At 53.7% G+C, this 17,684-nt stretch overlaps 1 protein-coding gene across 4 annotated transcripts in view; it reads right to left on the bottom strand.

Moving 5' to 3' along the window:
• DCHS1 (dachsous cadherin-related 1) overlaps positions 1–17,684 on the bottom strand; it is a 154,736-nt gene that overhangs the window by 64,838 nt on the left and 72,214 nt on the right. For all 4 annotated transcript variants that reach the window (XM_075917306.1, XM_075917305.1, XM_075917307.1 and 1 more), the window contains 3 exons: positions 12,248–12,435; positions 6,216–6,312; positions 4,150–4,307 (listed from right to left, as the gene is read on the bottom strand). In XM_075917306.1, the coding sequence (XP_075773421.1) occupies positions 4,150–4,307; positions 6,216–6,312; positions 12,248–12,435 (443 nt within the window). The remainder of the gene's footprint in view (positions 1–4,149; positions 4,308–6,215; positions 6,313–12,247; positions 12,436–17,684) is intronic.

Raw genomic sequence — 17,684 nt, 5'->3', positions numbered from 1 at the left:
CACCCTTTTAGATATTTGAAAACCGCTATCATGTCCCCCCTTAATCTTCTTTTTTCCAAACTAAACAAGCCCAGTTCATGAAGCCTGGCTTCATAGGTCATGTTCTCTAGACCTTTAATCATTCTTGTCGCTCTTCTCTGTACCCTTTCCAATTTCTCCACATCTTTCTTGAAATGTGGCGCCCAGAACTGGACACAGTACTCCAGCTGAGGCCTAACTAGTGCAGAGTAGAGCGGCAGAATGACTTCACGAGTTTTGCTTACAACACACCTGTTGATACAACCTAGAATCATATTTGCTTTTTTTGCAACAGCATCACACTGTTGACTCGTATTCAACTTGTGGTCCACTATGACCCCTAGATCCCTTTCCGCCATGCTCCTTCCCAGACAGTCGCTTCCCATCTTGTATGTATGGAACTGATTGTTCCTTCCTAAGTGGAGCACTTTGCATTTCTCTTTATTAAACCTCATCCTGTTTACCTCTGACCATTTCTCTAACTTGCTAAGGTCATTTTGAATTATGTCCCTATCCTTCAAAGAAGTCGCAACCCCACCCAGTTTGGTATCATCTGCAAACTTAATAAGCGTACTCTCTATCCCAATATCTACATCATTGATGAAGATATTGAACAGTACGGGTCCCAAAACAGACCCTTGCGGAACTCCACTTGTTATCCCTTTCCAGCAGGATTTAGAACCGTTAACAACAACTCTCTGACTACGGTTATCCAGCCAATTATGCACCCACCTTATCGTGGCCCTATCTAAGTTATATTTGCCTAGTTTATCAATAAGAATATCATGCGAGACCGTATCAACTGCCTTACTAAAGTCTAGGTATATGACATCCACCACTTCTCCCTTATCCACAAGGCTCGTTATCTTATCAAAGAAAGCTATCAGATTAGTTTGGCATGACTTGTTCTTCACAAACCCATGCTGGCTATTCCCTATCACTTTATTACTTTCCAAGTGTTTGCATACGATTTCCTTAATTACCTGCTCCATTATCTTCCCTGGGACAGACGTTAAACTGACCGGTCTATAATTTCCTGGGTTGTTCTTATTCCCCTTTTTATAGATGGGCACAATATTTGCCCTTTTCCAGTCTTCTGGAATCTCCCCTGTCTGCCATGATTTTTCAAAGATCATAGCTAAAGGCTCAGATACCTCCTCTATCAGCTCCTTGAGTATCCTGGGATGCATTTCATCAGGACCTGGTGACTTGCTGACATCTAACTTTCCTAAGTGATTTTTAACTTGTTCTTTGTGTATCCTATCTTCTAAACTTACCCTCTCTCTGCTTGTATTCACTACGTTAGGCACACCTCCAGACTTCTCGGTGAAGACCGAAACAAAGAAGTCATTGAGCATCTCCGCCATTTCCAAGTTCCCTGTTACTGCTTCTCCCTCCTCACTAAGCAGTGGGCCTACCCTGTCCTTGGTCTTCCTCTTGCTTTTAATGTATTTATAAAAGGTCTTCTTGTTTCCCTTTATGCCTGTAGCTAGTTTGATCTCATTTTGTGCCTTTGCCTTTCTAATCTTGCCCCTGCATTCCCGTGTTGCTTGCCTATAATGGACTATGGAGCATGGCAGGGATGTCACTTGCGGTCTGGGGCAGATCTAAGAGCGTTGTTAATGGCCCCCTACCCCCGAGCAGAGGGCCCAGCCAGACAACAGGCAGACCTGGCAGCTGGAGACCCTGTCTGGCAGGAGACTGAACTGGAAAGCAAAGAAGAGAAACGGTCGGAGGGATTCAGCAGCTCTCTCCTGGGTGCACAGAGAGAGAGTGAAGAGCCCAGAAGGGAATGCTGCTGGCTTAGTGGGCTCACGGCACTGGCGTACGCCCAACTCATGCCTGGTGCAAGCCGTAGGACAAGCCCATGCTGTAGGCTAGGGGTATGTCTACACTACCACCCTAGTTCGAACTAGGGTGGTAATGTAGGCAACCGGAGTAGCAACTGAAGCCCGGGATTTGAATTTCCCGGGCTTCATTTGCATATTGCCGGGCGCCGCCATTTTTAAATGTCCGCTAGTGCGGACTCTGTGCCATGCGGCTACACGCGGCACGGACTAGGTAGTTCGGATTAGGCTTCCTATTCCGAACTACCGTTACTCCTCGTTCCACTAACGAGCTAGTGTAGACATACCCTAACAGACTAACTTGGCTATCCCCTGTAGTTTCTAGCAGATTAGTAAGGCAGCATTGCCAGCAGATTTAGGGAAGTAATTATTCCCCTTTATTGGGCACTGGTGAGGCCACATCTGGAGGATTGCATCCAATTCTGGGTCCCTCATTACAAAAAGGATGTGGACGAAGTGCAGTGGAGGGCAACAGAAATGACGAGGAGCCTTGAGCACATGACCTATGAGGAGAGGCTGAGGGATTTGGGCTTGTTTAGTCTGCAGAAGAAAAGAGTGAGGAAGGATTTGACAGCAGCCTTCAACTACATGAAAGGGGGCTCCAAAGGAGATGGAGAGAGGCTATTCTCAGTGGCGACAAATGACAGAACAAGGAGCAATGGTCTCAAGTGGTAGGGGGATCTAGGTTGGATATTAGGAAAAACTATTTCCCTAGGAGGATGGGAAGCACTGGGATGTGTTCCCTAGGGAGATGGTGGAATCTCCACCCCTAGAGGTATTTAAGTCTCGACTTGACAAAGCCCTGGCTGGGATGATTTAGTTGGGATTGGTCCTACTTTGGGCAGGGAGTTGGACTCGATGACTCCTGAGGTTTCCTATCTTTTAACATAGAAGATTATGCCTTCTCTGCTACAAGCCTTCACTACGATATTGTAACTGGCATATGTAATATGTTTCCTTTAAAAATTTTACTCTCAACCCTCCCTCCCTCCCTCCCTCCCTCCCTCCCTCCCTCTCTTTCTTTCTTTCTTTCTTTCTTTCTTTCTTTCTTTCTTTCTTTCTTTCTTTCTTTCTTTCTTTCTTTCTTTCTTTCTTTCTTTCGCCTTTAGATTTTAGATGTCAAAGGACTGGCACATCATGCTTGTTTGGGTAAAATCTGAGGTATAAATTGCCCTGGAAATATGGTTAGCCCTTTGGAATAGGGAGAACCTATTCAGATTTGGTGAGATTGGTTTTCATAACCTCTCCCCTGTGTAAGGGGGGCTGGAGGGCACAGGGAACACTGGAGTGTGTGAGGGGAGGTGGGGGATGGGTTATAACCTCTCCCTTGTGTGAGGTGGGGGCTGGGTGGGGCAGAGGGAGCACTGGGGTGTCTGAGGGGAGGTGGGGGATGGGTTATAACCTCTCCCTTGTGTGAGGTGGGGGCTGGGTGGGGCAGAGGGAGCACTGGGGTGTCTGAGGGGAGGTGGGGGATGGGTTATAACCTCTCCCTTGTGTGAGGTGGGGGCTGGGTGGGGCAGAGGGAGCACTGGGGTGTCTGAGGGGAGGTGGGGGATGGGTTATAACCTCTCCCCTGTGTAAGGTGAGGGCTGGGTGGGGCAGAGGGAGCACTGGGGTGTCTGAGGGGAGGTGGGGGATGGGTTATAAGGATGTTAAAGACTAGTCGACTAGTAATGTTGACTAGTCAATCCCTCCCGTTCCCCATTGCTGCCTCTATGATCCAATAGCTGTCCCCGCTGGGGACTCTTGTGCATTTCAAAGCAGGCATCCGCATGCAGCCTGGAGTCAGCGGGACTTCCCACTGGCAGGGGCTCTTGTACTTTTCAGAGGAGGAGTGCGGAAGTGCCTATCAGCTAGCACTAGTCAATGGAAATTCTACCAACTAGTCGCAAAGTCAATTAAGTGCTTTTTAACACCCTTTGTCATAGCCTCTCACCTGTGTAAGGTGGGCGCTGATTGGTGGCACAGGAAAACTGGAGTATCTAAAGAATTGCTTGGGTGAGTTTTTGCTAGCCAGAGTAGCAAACAGAAGTGCTCTTTGTGACTGGTTCAGTGCCTTATAGAAGAGGACCCCTAGTGTTGGGGCTGTAAGTAGATCTGTTTCTAAGCCATTTGCCCTGATTTGACCTCTCAGCAGTGCTTCCAGAAACTGTTATATTACAGGGGAATAGCTGGGGAGTCCAGGAACCCAGATGTGGATGATAGCTCTAGAGGGGACTTGGGGGGGGGCAGGAACCCAGATGTGGATTATAGCCCTGGGGGTGGGTTTGGGGGACTCATGTACCTGAATGCGGACAACAGCTGCCATGCTGCGGGGCACCATTCCCCGGTCGCTGGCTGTCACGGTGAAGATGTATTCAGCCCGGTCCGCTCGGCGTAGTACAGTGGCCGTACGCAGTTCCCCCGTGGCCATGTGCAGTGTGAAGCGTTCGGCCCAAGCCCCTGCGGAGAGAAGGGGAGATAACATAAGAACATAAGAACGGCCGTACTGGATCAGACCAAAGGTCCATCTAGCCCAGTATCCTGTCTGCCAACAGTGGCGAGCACCAGGTGCCCCAGAGAGGGTGGACCGAAGACAATGATCAAGCGATTTGTCTCCTGCCATCCCTCTCCAGCCTCTGACAAACAGAGGCCAAGGACACCATTTTATCCCCTGGCTAATAGCCTTTTATGGACCTAACCTCCATGAATTTATCCAGCTTCTCTTTAAACTCTATTATAGTCCTAGCCTTCACAGCCTCCTCTGGCAAGGAGTTCCACAGGTTGACTACACGCTGTGTGAAGAAGAACTTTCTTTTATTAGTTTTAAACCTGCTCCCCATTAATTTCATTTGGTGTCCTCTAGTTCTTCTATTATGGGAACTAATAAATAACTTTTCTTTATCAGCCCTCTCCACACCACTCATGATTTTATAGACCTCTATCATATCCCCCCTCAGTCTCCTCTTTTCTAAACTGAAAAGTCCCAGTCGCTTTAACCTCTCCTCATATGGGACCCGTTCCAAACCCCTAATCATTTTAGTTGCCCTTTTCTGAACCCTTTCCAAGGCCAAAATATCTTTTTTGAGGTGAGGAGACCACATCTGTACACAGTATTCAAGATGTGGGCGTACCATAGTTTTATACAGGGGCAGTAAGATATTCTGGGTCTTATTTTCTATCCCTTTCCTAGTAATTCCTAGCATCCTATTTGCCTTTTTGACCGCCGCTGCACACTGTGTGGAAGTTTTCAGAGAACTGTCCACGATAACTCCAAGATCTCTTTCCTGATTTGTTGTAGCCAAATTAGCCCCCATCATACTGTACGTATAGTTGGGGTTATTTTTCCCGATGTGTATTACTTTACACTTATCCACATTAAATTTCATTTGCCATTTTGTTGCCCAATCACTCAGTTTGGTGAGATCTTCTTGGAGTCCCTCACGGTCTGCTTCTGTCTTGACTATCCTAAACAGTTTGGTATCATCTGCAAACTTTACTACCTCACTGCTTACCCCTTTCTCCAGATCATTTATGAATAAGTTGAAAAGGATTGGTCCCAGGACTGACCCTTGGGGTACACCACTAGTTACCCCTCTCCAATCTGAAAATTTACCATTTATTCCTACCCTTTGTTTCCTGTCTTTTAACCAGTTCTCAATCCAAAAAAGGACCTTCCCTCTTATCCCATGGCCATGTAATTTACACAAGAGCCTTTGGTGAGGGACCTTGTCAAAGGCTTTCTGAAAATCCAAGTATACTGTATCTACTGGATCCCCCTTGTCCTCATGTCTGTTAACCCCTTCAAAGAACTCTAACAGATTAGTAAAACAGGATTTCCCTTTACAGAAACCATGTTGACTTTTGTCCAACAAATTATGTTCTTCTACATGCTTCACAATTTTATTCTTTACTATTGTTTCGACTAATTTGCCCGGTACTGAAGTTAGACTTACCGGTCTGTAATTACCAGGATCGCCTCTAGAGCCCTTTTTAAATATTGGTGTCACGTTGGCTACCTTCCAGTCATTAGGTACGGAAGCCGATTTAAAGGATAGGTTACAAACCACAGATAATAGCTCAGCAATTTCCCATTTAAGTTCTTTTAGAACCCTTGGATGAATGCCGTCCGGTCCCGGAGATTTGTTAACATTAAGTTTTTCTATTTGTTCCAAAACCACCTCTAATGACACTTCAATCCGGAGATATTGTTGCATGGACAACAGCTACTGGGTCAGAGCGGGTTAGAGATGGTGGGGGTCAGCCTGCGGAATGCTGGGACTGCGTGTGTGTTTGGAGGGTGGTCAGGACCATAGTCCAGGGGACTTGCTAGAGGTGAGGGTGCCATACCGCTTCCCCTACCCCCTTTACCTGTTAGTGAGTAGAAGATGGTCCCATTCTCACCCTCGTCTGGGTCCTTGGCCTGCAGGGATGCGATCAGCAGACCTGAAGGTTTCTCTTCCAGGACCTGTCATACAGAGAGGGGAGATGGAGACACCACAACAGCCAGCACCCAGACCAAGCAACACAGAACACATAATCCTCCCAGCTCAGTCTCCTCCCCAGCAGATCCCACGGCTCCTATTTCACAGCGGAGCCCTGCAGATCCCATCCCCCAAGACACAGAAGCCACATCTCCCATTACACCACACAGCTCCAAGACACAGACACCACGTCTCCCATCCCACCACACACCCCGCAGATCCCCCAAGACACAGACGCAACATCTCCCATTCCATCACGGAGCCCCGCAGATCCCCCAAGACATGGACTCCGTGTCTCCCTAACCACCGTGGAGCTCCACGGATCCCCCAGACATGGACACTACGTCTCCCGTTACACCACAGAGCCCCAAGACACAGACACCACGTCTCCCATCACACCACACACCCCACAGATCCCCCAAGACACGGACACCATGTCACTCATTACAGTACGGATGCCACATCTCCCATTTCATCGCGGAGCCCCGCAGATCCCCCAAGATACAGATGCCACGTCCCCATTCCACCACAGAGCCCCACAGATCCCCCAGGACATGGACGCCACGTCTGCCATTCCACCATGGAGCCCCGCAGATCCCCCAAGACACGGACGCCACGTCTCCCATTCCACCATGGAGCCCCGCAGATCCCTCAAGACACAGACGCCACGTCTCCCATTCCACCGTGGAGCCCCGCAGATACCCCAAGGGTATGTTTACACTACAAAGTTAGTTCGAACTAACGGACGTTAGTTCAAACTAACTTTCATAGGCACTACACTAGTGCTCCGCTAGTTCGAATTTAATTCGAACTAGCGGAGCGCTTAGTTCGAACTAGGAAAACCTCATTTTACGAGGATTAAGCCTAGTTCGAACTAGCTAGTTCGAATTAAGGGGTGTGTAGACCCTTAATTCGAACTAGTGGGAGGCTAGCCCTCCCCAGGTTTCCCTGGTGGCCACTCTGGCCAACACCAGGGAAACTCTATTGCCCCCCTCCCGGCCCCGGACCCCTTAAAGGGGCACGGGCTGGCTACGATGCCTGTGCCAGGTGCAAGCCTGCCAGCACCCAGCCAGCAGACCCTGCACCTGGCATGGCTCGAGCCAGCCACCTGATGCCCCCCCAGCCCTCCGCCTCTTCCCGGGACCAGGCTGGCGGCTCCCGGGAGCTTGCCCAGGACTGCAAGAGGCGGGCGCCCGCCTGGTCCAGAGCAGACATCGTGGACCTCGTCCATGATCTCCGCACTAGGCACAGGAAAGCGGCCATCTAGGGCAGGAGAGCTGCCAGCCTGGCCACCCAGGAGCAGGTTTGCATGAAAATCAAGTTGGTCCAATGAGACCCCCGACCCTGGGCCCTGAGCTTAAAATGGCCATACTGGGTCAGACCAAAGGTCCATCTAGCCCAGTAGCCTGTCTGCCGACAGCGGCCAACCCTAGGGACCCTGGAGGGGATGGACCAAAGACAGTGACCAAGCCATTTGTCTTATGCCATCCCTCTCCAGACTTCCGCAAACTTCAGGCAGGGACACCATTCCTTCCCCCTGGCTAATAGCACTCCATGGACCCAACCTCCATGAATTGATCTCACTTCTCTTTAAACTCTGTTCTAGTTCTAGCCTTCACAGCCTCCTGCAGCAAGGAGTTCCACAGGTTGACTATTTGCTTTGTGAAGAAGAACTTTCTGTTATTAGTTTGAAGCCTGCTACCCATTCCTTTCCTTTGGTGTCCTCTAGTCCTTCTATTATGGGAACTAATGAAGAACTTTTCTGTATGCACCCTCTCCACACCACTCCTGCTTTTAGAGACCTCTATCATATCCCCCCTCCATCTCCTCTTTTCTAAGCTGAAAAGTCCCAGTCTCTTTAGCCGCTCTTCATATGGGACCTGTTCCAAACCCCTCATCATTGTAGTTGCCCTCCCCTCTCCCACCCTCTCTCTTCCCCTCTCCCACCTCCTTTTCCCAGTCTCTCCCCGTTTTGTTCAATAAAGAGAGATTCTATTTTTGAACACAATTGTCCTTTATTTTGTACATCAGGAAGGGGGGTTAGGGAGGGGTAAGTGGAAGGAGGTGAGGGAGGAATGGGGTACAAACCCCCGATGGGGAGGACTGGGCTGGCTCTGTGGGCTTCTGGGGGTGGAACCTCTCCTGCAGCCCCCCAATTGTCCCCTCTCCTCAGATGGCAGCCTGCGGCAAGTGCAGCCGGGCTGATGGCCGAGTGCTGTGATATGCCCACTGTGGGTACTCCGGGCACTCCAAGCCAGGACTGCTTTGGAAGTGGGGCACCCCTGAGAACTGTCTGTCCGGGGTGGGGGTCGGGTCCCTTTAAGCACAGCCCTCGGCTAGCCTGAGACAGCAGCTCCACGCTCTAAGTCCTCATCTGATGCCCTGCCGGCACTGCTTCCAGCCAGCCTTAACCTCTGTTCAGGGTCCACTCTGTGTGGACATGCTAGTTCGAATTAGCAAAACGCTAATTCGAACTAGTTTTTAGTCTGGATGCATTAGTTCGAATTAGCTTAGTTTGAATTAACTAATTTGAACTAAGTTCGTATTAGCGCTGTAGTGTAGACATACCCTTTTTCTTATCTTCTCTCACTCCCTTGCTTCAAAATCACCATGATAAAGCTCACTGCAGTAATTGTTGCTTAGGAAGACAGTTAGTTCTCAGATTCGTGCTGTAGGGTGAGGATTTCAGGAGTCTGTGGAGGTCTGTGCCAGAGGATTATGGGATCTGAATGCTGGAGGATCTCTGGGGAGGGGTGTTGGAATGAGCAGTACAGGATCCCTGCTGAAGGGGTGTCTTGGCAGTAGTGCTAGAGCGATTTGTATGGTGGGAGTTTTGAGAAACGTTGAACCAAATCATAAACACCCTGTAAATGATGGAAATAATTTTAAACCAGGATATGCTGCCTCATCCCTAGTTCCAACATTCATGGAGTTGGGATCTGAGTGTTGGGGCATCTGCAGGGTGTGTGGTGTAATGGGAGACGTGGCATCTGTGTTTTGGGGGATCTGTGGGGCTCCGCGGTGGAATGGGAGACGTGGCGTCTGTGTCTTAGGGGATCTGTGGGGCTCCGCGGTGGAATGGGAAACGTGGCATCTGTGTCTTGGGGGATCTGCGGGGTATGTGGTGGGATGGGAGACGTGGTATCTGTGTCTTGGGGCTGTGTGATATAATGGGAGATGTGGCGTCTGTGTCTTAGGGGATCTGCGGGGTGGGTGCTGTAATGGGAGACATGGCGTCCATCTCTTGGGGTGTCTGTGGGGCTCCGCGGTGGAATGGGAGACGTGGCATCTGTGTCTTGGGGGGGGGGGTCTGTGGGGCTCCACGGTGGAATGGGAGACGTGGCGTCCATGTCTTGGGAGATCTGCGGGGCTCCACGGTGGAATGGGAGATGTGGCATCCGTGTTTTAGGGAATCTGAGGGGTTTGTGGTGGGATGGAAATGTTGTGTCTGTGTCTTGGAGCTGTGTGGTGTAATGGAAGATGTGGCATCCGTGTCTTGGGGGATCTGAAGCGTGTGTGGTGGGATGGGAGACGTGGCATATGTGTCTTGGGGCTGTGTGGTGTAATGGGAGATATGGCGTCTGTGTCTTGGGGTATGTCTACACTACAACGTTAATTCGAACTAACTTAGTTCGAATTAGTTAATTCAAACCAAGCTAATTCGAACTAACGGATCCAGACTAAAAAACTAGTTGGAATTAGCGTTTTGCTAATTCGAACTAGCATGTCCACATTAAGTGGACCCTGAACCAGGCTTAAGGATGGCCGGAAGCAGTGCCGGCAGGGCATCAGATGAGGACTTAGAGCGTGGAGCTGCTGTCTCAGGCTAGCCGAGGGCTGTGCTTAAAGGGTCCCGACCCCCACCCCAGACAGACAATTCTCAGGGGTGCCCCGCTTCCAAAGCAGTCCTGGCTTGGATTGCCCGGAGTACCCACACTGGGCACATCACACCACTCGGCCATCAGCCCGGCTGCACTTGCCACAGGCTGCCATCTGGGGGGAGGGGGCAATTGGGGGGCTTCAGGAGAGCTTCCACTCCCAGAAGCCCGCAGAGCCAGCCCAGTCCTCCCCATCGTGGACGCATACCCCATTCCTCCCTCACCTCCTTCCTCTTACCCTTCCCTAGCCCCTCTTCTTGATGTACAAAATAAAGGACAATTGTGTTCAAAAATTGAATCTGTCTTTATTGAACAAAACTGGGGGAGACTGGGAAAAGGAGGTGGGAGAGGGGAAGAGAGAGGGTGGGAGAGGGGAGGGCAACTAAAATGATCGGGGTTGGGAACAGGTCCCATATGAAGAGAGGCTAAAGAGACTGGGACTTTTCAGCTTAGAAAAGAGGAGACGGAGGGGGGACAGGATAGAGGTCTCTAAAAGCAGGAGTGGGGTGGAGAGGGTGCACACAGAAAAGTTCTTCATTAGTTCCCATAAAGAAGGACTAGAGGACACCAAAGGAAAGGAATGGGTAGCAGGCTTCAAACTAGTAACAGAAAGTTGTTCTTCACAAAGCAAAGAGTCAACCTTTTGACAAAGCAAAGAGTAAGTTCGAACTAGGCTTAGTCCTCGTACAATGAGGTTTACCTAGTTCGAACTAAGCGCTCCGCTAGTTCGAATTAAGTTTGAACTAGCGGAGCGCTAATGTAGCGCCTATCAAAGTTAATTCGAACTAACATCCGGTAGTTCGAATTAAATTTGTAGTGTAGACATACCCAAATAGAGCAAAGAAGAACAACGTTTTTTATCAAACTCAGAGAACTGGTAGGTCCAGTTCCACAGGAACAAAATCTAAGGGCTAAAGAGATTCAGGACAGATGGCAGTTTCTAAAGGAGCTACAGTAAAACTCCAGTTGTCCAGCATCCAATGGTCCGGCACTCCTGCTAGTCCGGCACCACCTGGAAGCCGGAAGTGCTCCAGGCAGCCGGACAATTGGAGCTGCTCTTCCCTGGGCTTCCCTGAGTCAGCTGCTGGTCAGTTTCAGCAGTGGCTGACTTGGTGACGCCTGGGCCAGAGCAGCTGGGGTACTGCCGGGTTGGTTCCGCAGCGCCATCCCCACCCCATCCCCACCACCCCGCCCCAGACCCCTCATAGCCCCCCCCCTTCCGATAGTCTGGCATATTTGATAATCCGGCACCCCCTGGGTCCTAAAGGTGCCGGATTATTAGAAGTTTACTGTAATATTAAAAGATATAACTGAAAACTATCCTGATGCAAAAGAAAGATAGAAAGAATAGCCAGAGGACAGACTGGCTCTATCAGGAGCTCTTTAATTCCCTGAAAGTCCAAAGGGAACCCTAAAACAAGAGGAAACATGGATTTACTGCAAAGAGTGCAAAAGCATGGCACAAGCATGTAGCGACAACATCATAACATCTAAGACACAAAATGGATGAGAGCTAACGAAAGACATGAATGGCAGTAAGAGTGTCTTTAACGTATCAGGAGCAAGAGTAAGACAAAAGGAAGTGTTGCTCCTTTGTTCAAGGAAGTAGGAAAGGAAATAATTGATGACAGCAAGAAAGCTAAGTGGCTAATGCCTATTTTGCCTCAGTCTTCACTGAAGATGCTAACTGTGACCAGATACTCAATACAATTAGCATTAACAAAGGGGAAGGGACACAAGTCAAAAGACGGAAAAAGTAAGTTAGAGTATATTTAAATAAATTAGAATTATTCAAGTCATCGTGGCCCGATCAAACTCATCTTAGAGTACTTAAGGCACTAGCTCCCTCCTGTACCAGGAGTCTTCTCCCTCCACCAACTGCCCCCAACTCTTTTCCCCTACCTAATCTGCATAAGGCTCTCTCTTCCCCACACCGAGAGCTCAGCCCCATAATCTGCATTGGGAACACTGGCCCCCCAGTATGTTCTGAGGGCTCTGGACCCTGAAAACTTGCAGTGGAGGTGCCTCCTGCTCATCTCACCTGGACCAGGAGCTCCCGCCCGCTCTGCACATGAAGGAAAGCCGGCACATTATCATTCTCATCCAGCACGGTGACATAGACGGTGCCCGTGACGCTGCGAGGTGGCGTCCCTCCATCCTGCACGATCACCAGCAGCTGGTAGCTTGACTGCTGCTCCCGGTCCAGGCTACGCTTGGCAGTGAGCTCACCTGCCACAGAGAAGCCAGGGCACAGCTCAGCCCCCAGAGAGCCAACTCCCAAGGGGACAGGAGAACTGCCCCCTAGAGGAAATGGGGAGCCCCATTTTGTGCGGTGGGATAGAGCCCAAGGGAATAAACTCTAGGTAGAGGTGGCCCTGGATGGGGGTGAGATAGAATCATAGAAGATTAAGGTTGGAAGAGACCTCAAGAGGTCACCTGCATGAACCGCCTGCTCAAAGCAGGGCCAACTCCAGCTAAATTATCCCAGACAGGGCTTTGTCAAACTGGTCTTTAAAAACCTCTAACGATGGAAATCCCACCCCCTCCCAAGGTAACCCAGAGTCCTCGGGAATGGGCTGTGGGGGGCAGCTGCCCAAAGGAGCAGGTCGGGGCAAGGAAGATGGCCCTTCGATGGTGAGGACAGGATAAGCAGCCAGGGGAAGGGAGTCATCTGGGGTTGGGACATGCTTAGGTCTGCTCTCTGACACTTCACAAGGGTCTCCTACCACATCCCACTTAGCCATGGCCCCTTGTGCTAGCTACCAAGGGCCCTGATGTGAGGAGATGCCAGGATCAGGCAGAGGAATGGGGGCAGGACTGCTGAGCTAACACTGGTGACAAGAGAGCCAAGCCAGCTCTATCAGGCCCTCCTCTGGGGTGTGTGACCCCTACCCTCTGGGAGACAAGGTCACACCGGCCCTCCTCTGGGGAGTGTGACCCCTAACCTCGTGGAACAAGGTCACACCGACCCTCCTCTGGGGAGTGTGACCCCCTGTCCTCTGTGAAACGAGGTCACACCGACCCCCCTCTGGGGAGTGTGACCCCTACCCACTGGGAGACAAGGTCATACCGACCCTCCTCTGGGGAGTGTGACCCCTCACCTCGTGGAACAAGGTCACACCGACCCTCCTCTGGGGAGTGTGACCCCTACCCTCTGGGAGACAAGGTCACACCGACCCCCCTCTGGGGAGTGTGACCCCTAACCTCGTGGAACGAGGTCACACCGACCCTCCTCTGGGGAGTGTGACCCCCTGTCCTCCGTGAAACGAGGTCACACCGACCCCCCTCTGGGGAGTGTGACCCCTCACCTGGTGGAACGAGGTCACACCGACCCTCCTCTGGGGAGTGTGACCCCCTGTCCTCCGTGAAACGAGGTCACACCGACCCTCCTCTGGGGAGTGTGACCCCTCACCTCGTGAAACGAGGTCACACCGACCCTCCTCTGGGGAGTGTGACCCCCTGTCCTCCGTGGAACGAGGTCACACCGACCCTGCTCTGGGGTGTGTGACCCCCTGTCCTCCGTGAAACGAGGTCACACCGACCCTCCTCTGGGGAGTGTGACCCCTCACCTCGTGGAACGAGGTCACACCGACCCTCCTCTGGGGTGTGTGACCCCCTGTCCTCCGTGAAACGAGGTCACACCGACCCCCCTCTGGGGAGTGTGACCCCTACCCACTGGGAGACAAGGTCATACCGACCCTCCTCTGGGGAGTGTGACCCCTCACCTCGTGGAACGAGGTCACACCAACCCTGCTCTGGGGTGTGTGACCCCTACCCTCTGGGAGACAAGGTCACACCGGCCCTCCTCTGGGGAGTGTGACCCCTAACCTCGTGGAACAAGGTCACACCGACCCTCCTCTGGGGAGTGTGACCCCCTGTCCTCCGTGAAACGAGGTCACACCGACCCCCCTCTGGGGAGTGTGACCCCTACCCACTGGGAGACAAGGTCATACCGACCCTCCTCTGGGGAGTGTGACCCCTCACCTCGTGGAACGAGGTCACACCGACCCTGCTCTGGGGTGTGTGACCCCTACCCTCTGGGAGACAAGGTCACACCGACCCCCCTCTGGGGAGTGTGACCCCTCACCTCGTGGAACGAGGTCACACCGACCCTCCTCTGGGGAGTGTGACCCCCTGTCCTCCGTGAAACGAGGTCACACCGACCCTCCTCTGGGGAGTGTGACCCCTCACCTCGTGGAACGAGGTCACACCGACCCTCCTCTGGGGAGTGTGACCCCCTGTCCTCCGTGGAACGAGGTCACACCGACCCTGCTCTGGGGTGTGTGACCCCCTGTCCTCCGTGAAACGAGGTCACACCGACCCTCCTCTGGGAGGTGTGACCCCTCACCTCGTGGAACGAGGTCACACCGACCCTGCTCTGGGGTGTGTGACCCCCTGTCCTCCGTGAAACGAGGTCACACCGACCCTCCTCTGGAGAGTGTGACCCCCTGTCCTCCGTGAAACGAGGTCACACCGACCCTCCTCTGGGGAGTGTGACCCCTCACCTCGTGGAACGAGGTCACACCGACCCTCCTCTGGGGAGTGTGACCCCCTGTCCTCCGTGAAACGAGGTCACACCGACCCTCCTCTGGGGAGTGTGACCCCTCACCTCGTGGAACGAGGTCACACCGACCCTCCTCTGGGGAGTGTGACCCCTAACCTCGTGGAACGAGGTCACACCGACCCTCCTCTGGGGAGTGTGACCCCTACCCTCTGGGAGACAAAGGCACACCGACCCTCCTCTGGGGAGTGTGACCCCTCACCTCGTGGAACGAGGTCACACCGACCCTCCTCTGGGGACTGTGACCCCTCACCTCGTGGAACGAGGTCACACCGACCCTGCTCTGGGGTGTGTGACCCCTCACCTCGTGGAACGAGGTCACACCGACCCTGCTCTGGGGTGTGTGACCCCTCACCTCGTGGAACGAGGTCACACCGACCCTCCTCTGGGGAGTGTGACCCCTCACCTCATGGAACGAGGTCACACCGACCCTGCTCTGGGGTGTGTGACCCCTAACCTCCGTGGAACGAGGTCACACCGACCCTCCTCCAGGGAGTGTGACCCCTCACCTCGTGGAACGAGGTCACACCGACCCTCCTCTGGGGAGTGTGACCCCTCACCTGGTGGAACGAGGTCACACCGACCCTGCTCTGGGGTGTGTGACCCCTAACCTCCGTGGAACGAGGTCACACCGACCCTCCTCCAGGGAGTGTGACCCCTCACCTCGTGGAACGAGGTCACACCGACCCTCCTTTGGGGAGTGTGACCCCTCACCTCGTGGAACGAGGTCACACCGACCCTCCTCTGGGGAGTGTGACCCCTGCCCTCCGTGAGACAAGGTCACACCGACCCTCCTCTGGGATGTGTGACCCCTAACCTCGTGGAACGAGGTCACACCGACCCTCCTCTGGGGTGTGTAACCCCTAACCTCCGTGGAACGAGGTCACACCGACCCTCCTCTGGGGAGTGTGACCCCTAACCTCCGTGGAACGAGGTCACACCGACCCTCCTCTGGGGAGTGTGACCCCTAACCTCCGAGGAACGAGGTCACACCGACCCTCCTCTGGGGAGTGTGACCCCTAACCTCCGTGAAATGAGGTCACACCGACCCTCCTCTGGGGAGTGTGACCCCTAAACTCCGTGGAACGAGGTCACACCGACCCTCCTCTGGGGAGTGTGACCCCTAACCTCCGTGAAATGAGGTCACACCGACCCTCCTCTGCGGAGTGTGACCCCTACCCTCTGGGAGACAAGGTCACACCGACCCTCCTCTGGGGTGTGTGACCCCTAACCTCCATGGAACGAGGTCACACCGACCCTCCTCTGGGGAGTGTGACCCCTAACCTCCGTGGAACGAGGTCACACCGACCCTCCTCGGGGGAGTGTGACCCCTAACCTCCGTGGAACAAAGTCACACCGACCCTCCTCTGTGGAGTGTGACCCCTAACCTCCGTGGAACGAGGTCACACCGACCCTGCTCTGGGGTGTGTGACCCCCTGTCCTCCGTGAAACGAGGTCACACCGACCCTCCTCTGGGGAGTGTGACCCCTCACCTCGTGGAACGAGGTCACACCGACCCTCCTCTGGGGAGTGTGACCCCTGCCCTCCGTGAGACAAGGTCACACCGACCCTCCTCTGGGATGTGTGACCCCTAACCTCGTGGAACGAGGTCACACCGACCCTCCTCTGGGGTGTGTGACCCCTAACCTCCGTGGAACGAGGTCACACCAACCCTCCTCTGGGGTGTGTGACCCCTAACCTCCGTGGAACGAGGTCACACCGACCCTCCTCTGGGGAGTGTGACCCCTAACCTCCGTGGAACGAGGTCACACCGACCCTCCTCTGGGGAGTGTGACCCCTAACCTCCGAGGAACGAGGTCACACCGACCCTCCTCTGGGTGTGTGACCCCTACCCTCTGGGAGACAAGGTCATACCGACCCTCCTCTGGGGAGTGTGACCCCTCACCTCGTGGAACGAGGTCACACCGACCCTGCTCTGGGGTGTGTGACCCCTACCCTCTGGGAGACAAGGTCACACCGACCCCCCTCTGGGGAGTGTGACCCCTCACCTCGTGGAACGAGGTCACACCGACCCTCCTCTGGGGAGTGTGACCCCCTGTCCTCCGTGAAACGAGGTCACACCGACCCTCCTCTGGGGAGTGTGACCCCTCACCTCGTGGAACGAGGTCACACCGACCCTCCTCTGGGGAGTGTGACCCCCTGTCCTCCGTGGAACGAGGTCACACCGACCCTGCTCTGGGGTGTGTGACCCCCTGTCCTCCGTGAAACGAGGTCACACCGACCCTCCTCTGGGGAGTGTGACCCCTCACCTCGTGGAACGAGGTCACAGCGACCCTGCTCTTGGGTGTGTGACCCCCTGTCCTCCGTGAAACGAGGTCACACCGACCCTCCTCTGGAGAGTGTGACCCCCTGTCCTCCGTGAAACGAGGTCACACCGACCCTCCTCTGGGGAGTGTGACCCCTCACCTCGTGGAACGAGGTCACACCGACCCTCCTCTGGGGAGTGTGAGCCCCTGTCCTCCGTGAAACGAGGTCACACCGACCCTCCTCTGGGGAGTGTGACCCCTCACCTCGTGGAACGAGGTCACACCGACCCTCCTCTGGGGAGTGTGACCCCTAACCTCGTGGAACGAGGTCACACCGACCCTCCTCTGGGGAGTGTGACCCCTACCCTCTGGGAGACAAGGTCACACCGACCCTCCTCTGGGGAGTGTGACCCCTCACCTCGTGGAACGAGGTCACACCGACCCTCCTCTGGGGACTGTGACCCCTCACCTCGTGGAACGAGGTCACACCGACCCTGCTCTGGGGTGTGTGACCCCTCACCTCGTGGAACGAGGTCACACCGACCCTGCTCTGGGGTGTGTGACCCCTCACCTCGTGGAACGAGGTCACACCGACCCTCCTCTGGGGAGTGTGACCCCTCACCTCGTGGAACGAGGTCACACCGACCCTG

The sequence above is a fragment of the Pelodiscus sinensis genome, unplaced genomic scaffold (genome assembly GCF_049634645.1).
Source record: "Pelodiscus sinensis isolate JC-2024 unplaced genomic scaffold, ASM4963464v1 ctg95, whole genome shotgun sequence".
Classification (NCBI taxonomy): Eukaryota; Metazoa; Chordata; order Testudines; family Trionychidae; genus Pelodiscus; species Pelodiscus sinensis.
This window is presented reverse-complemented; position numbering and strand designations above follow the sequence as displayed.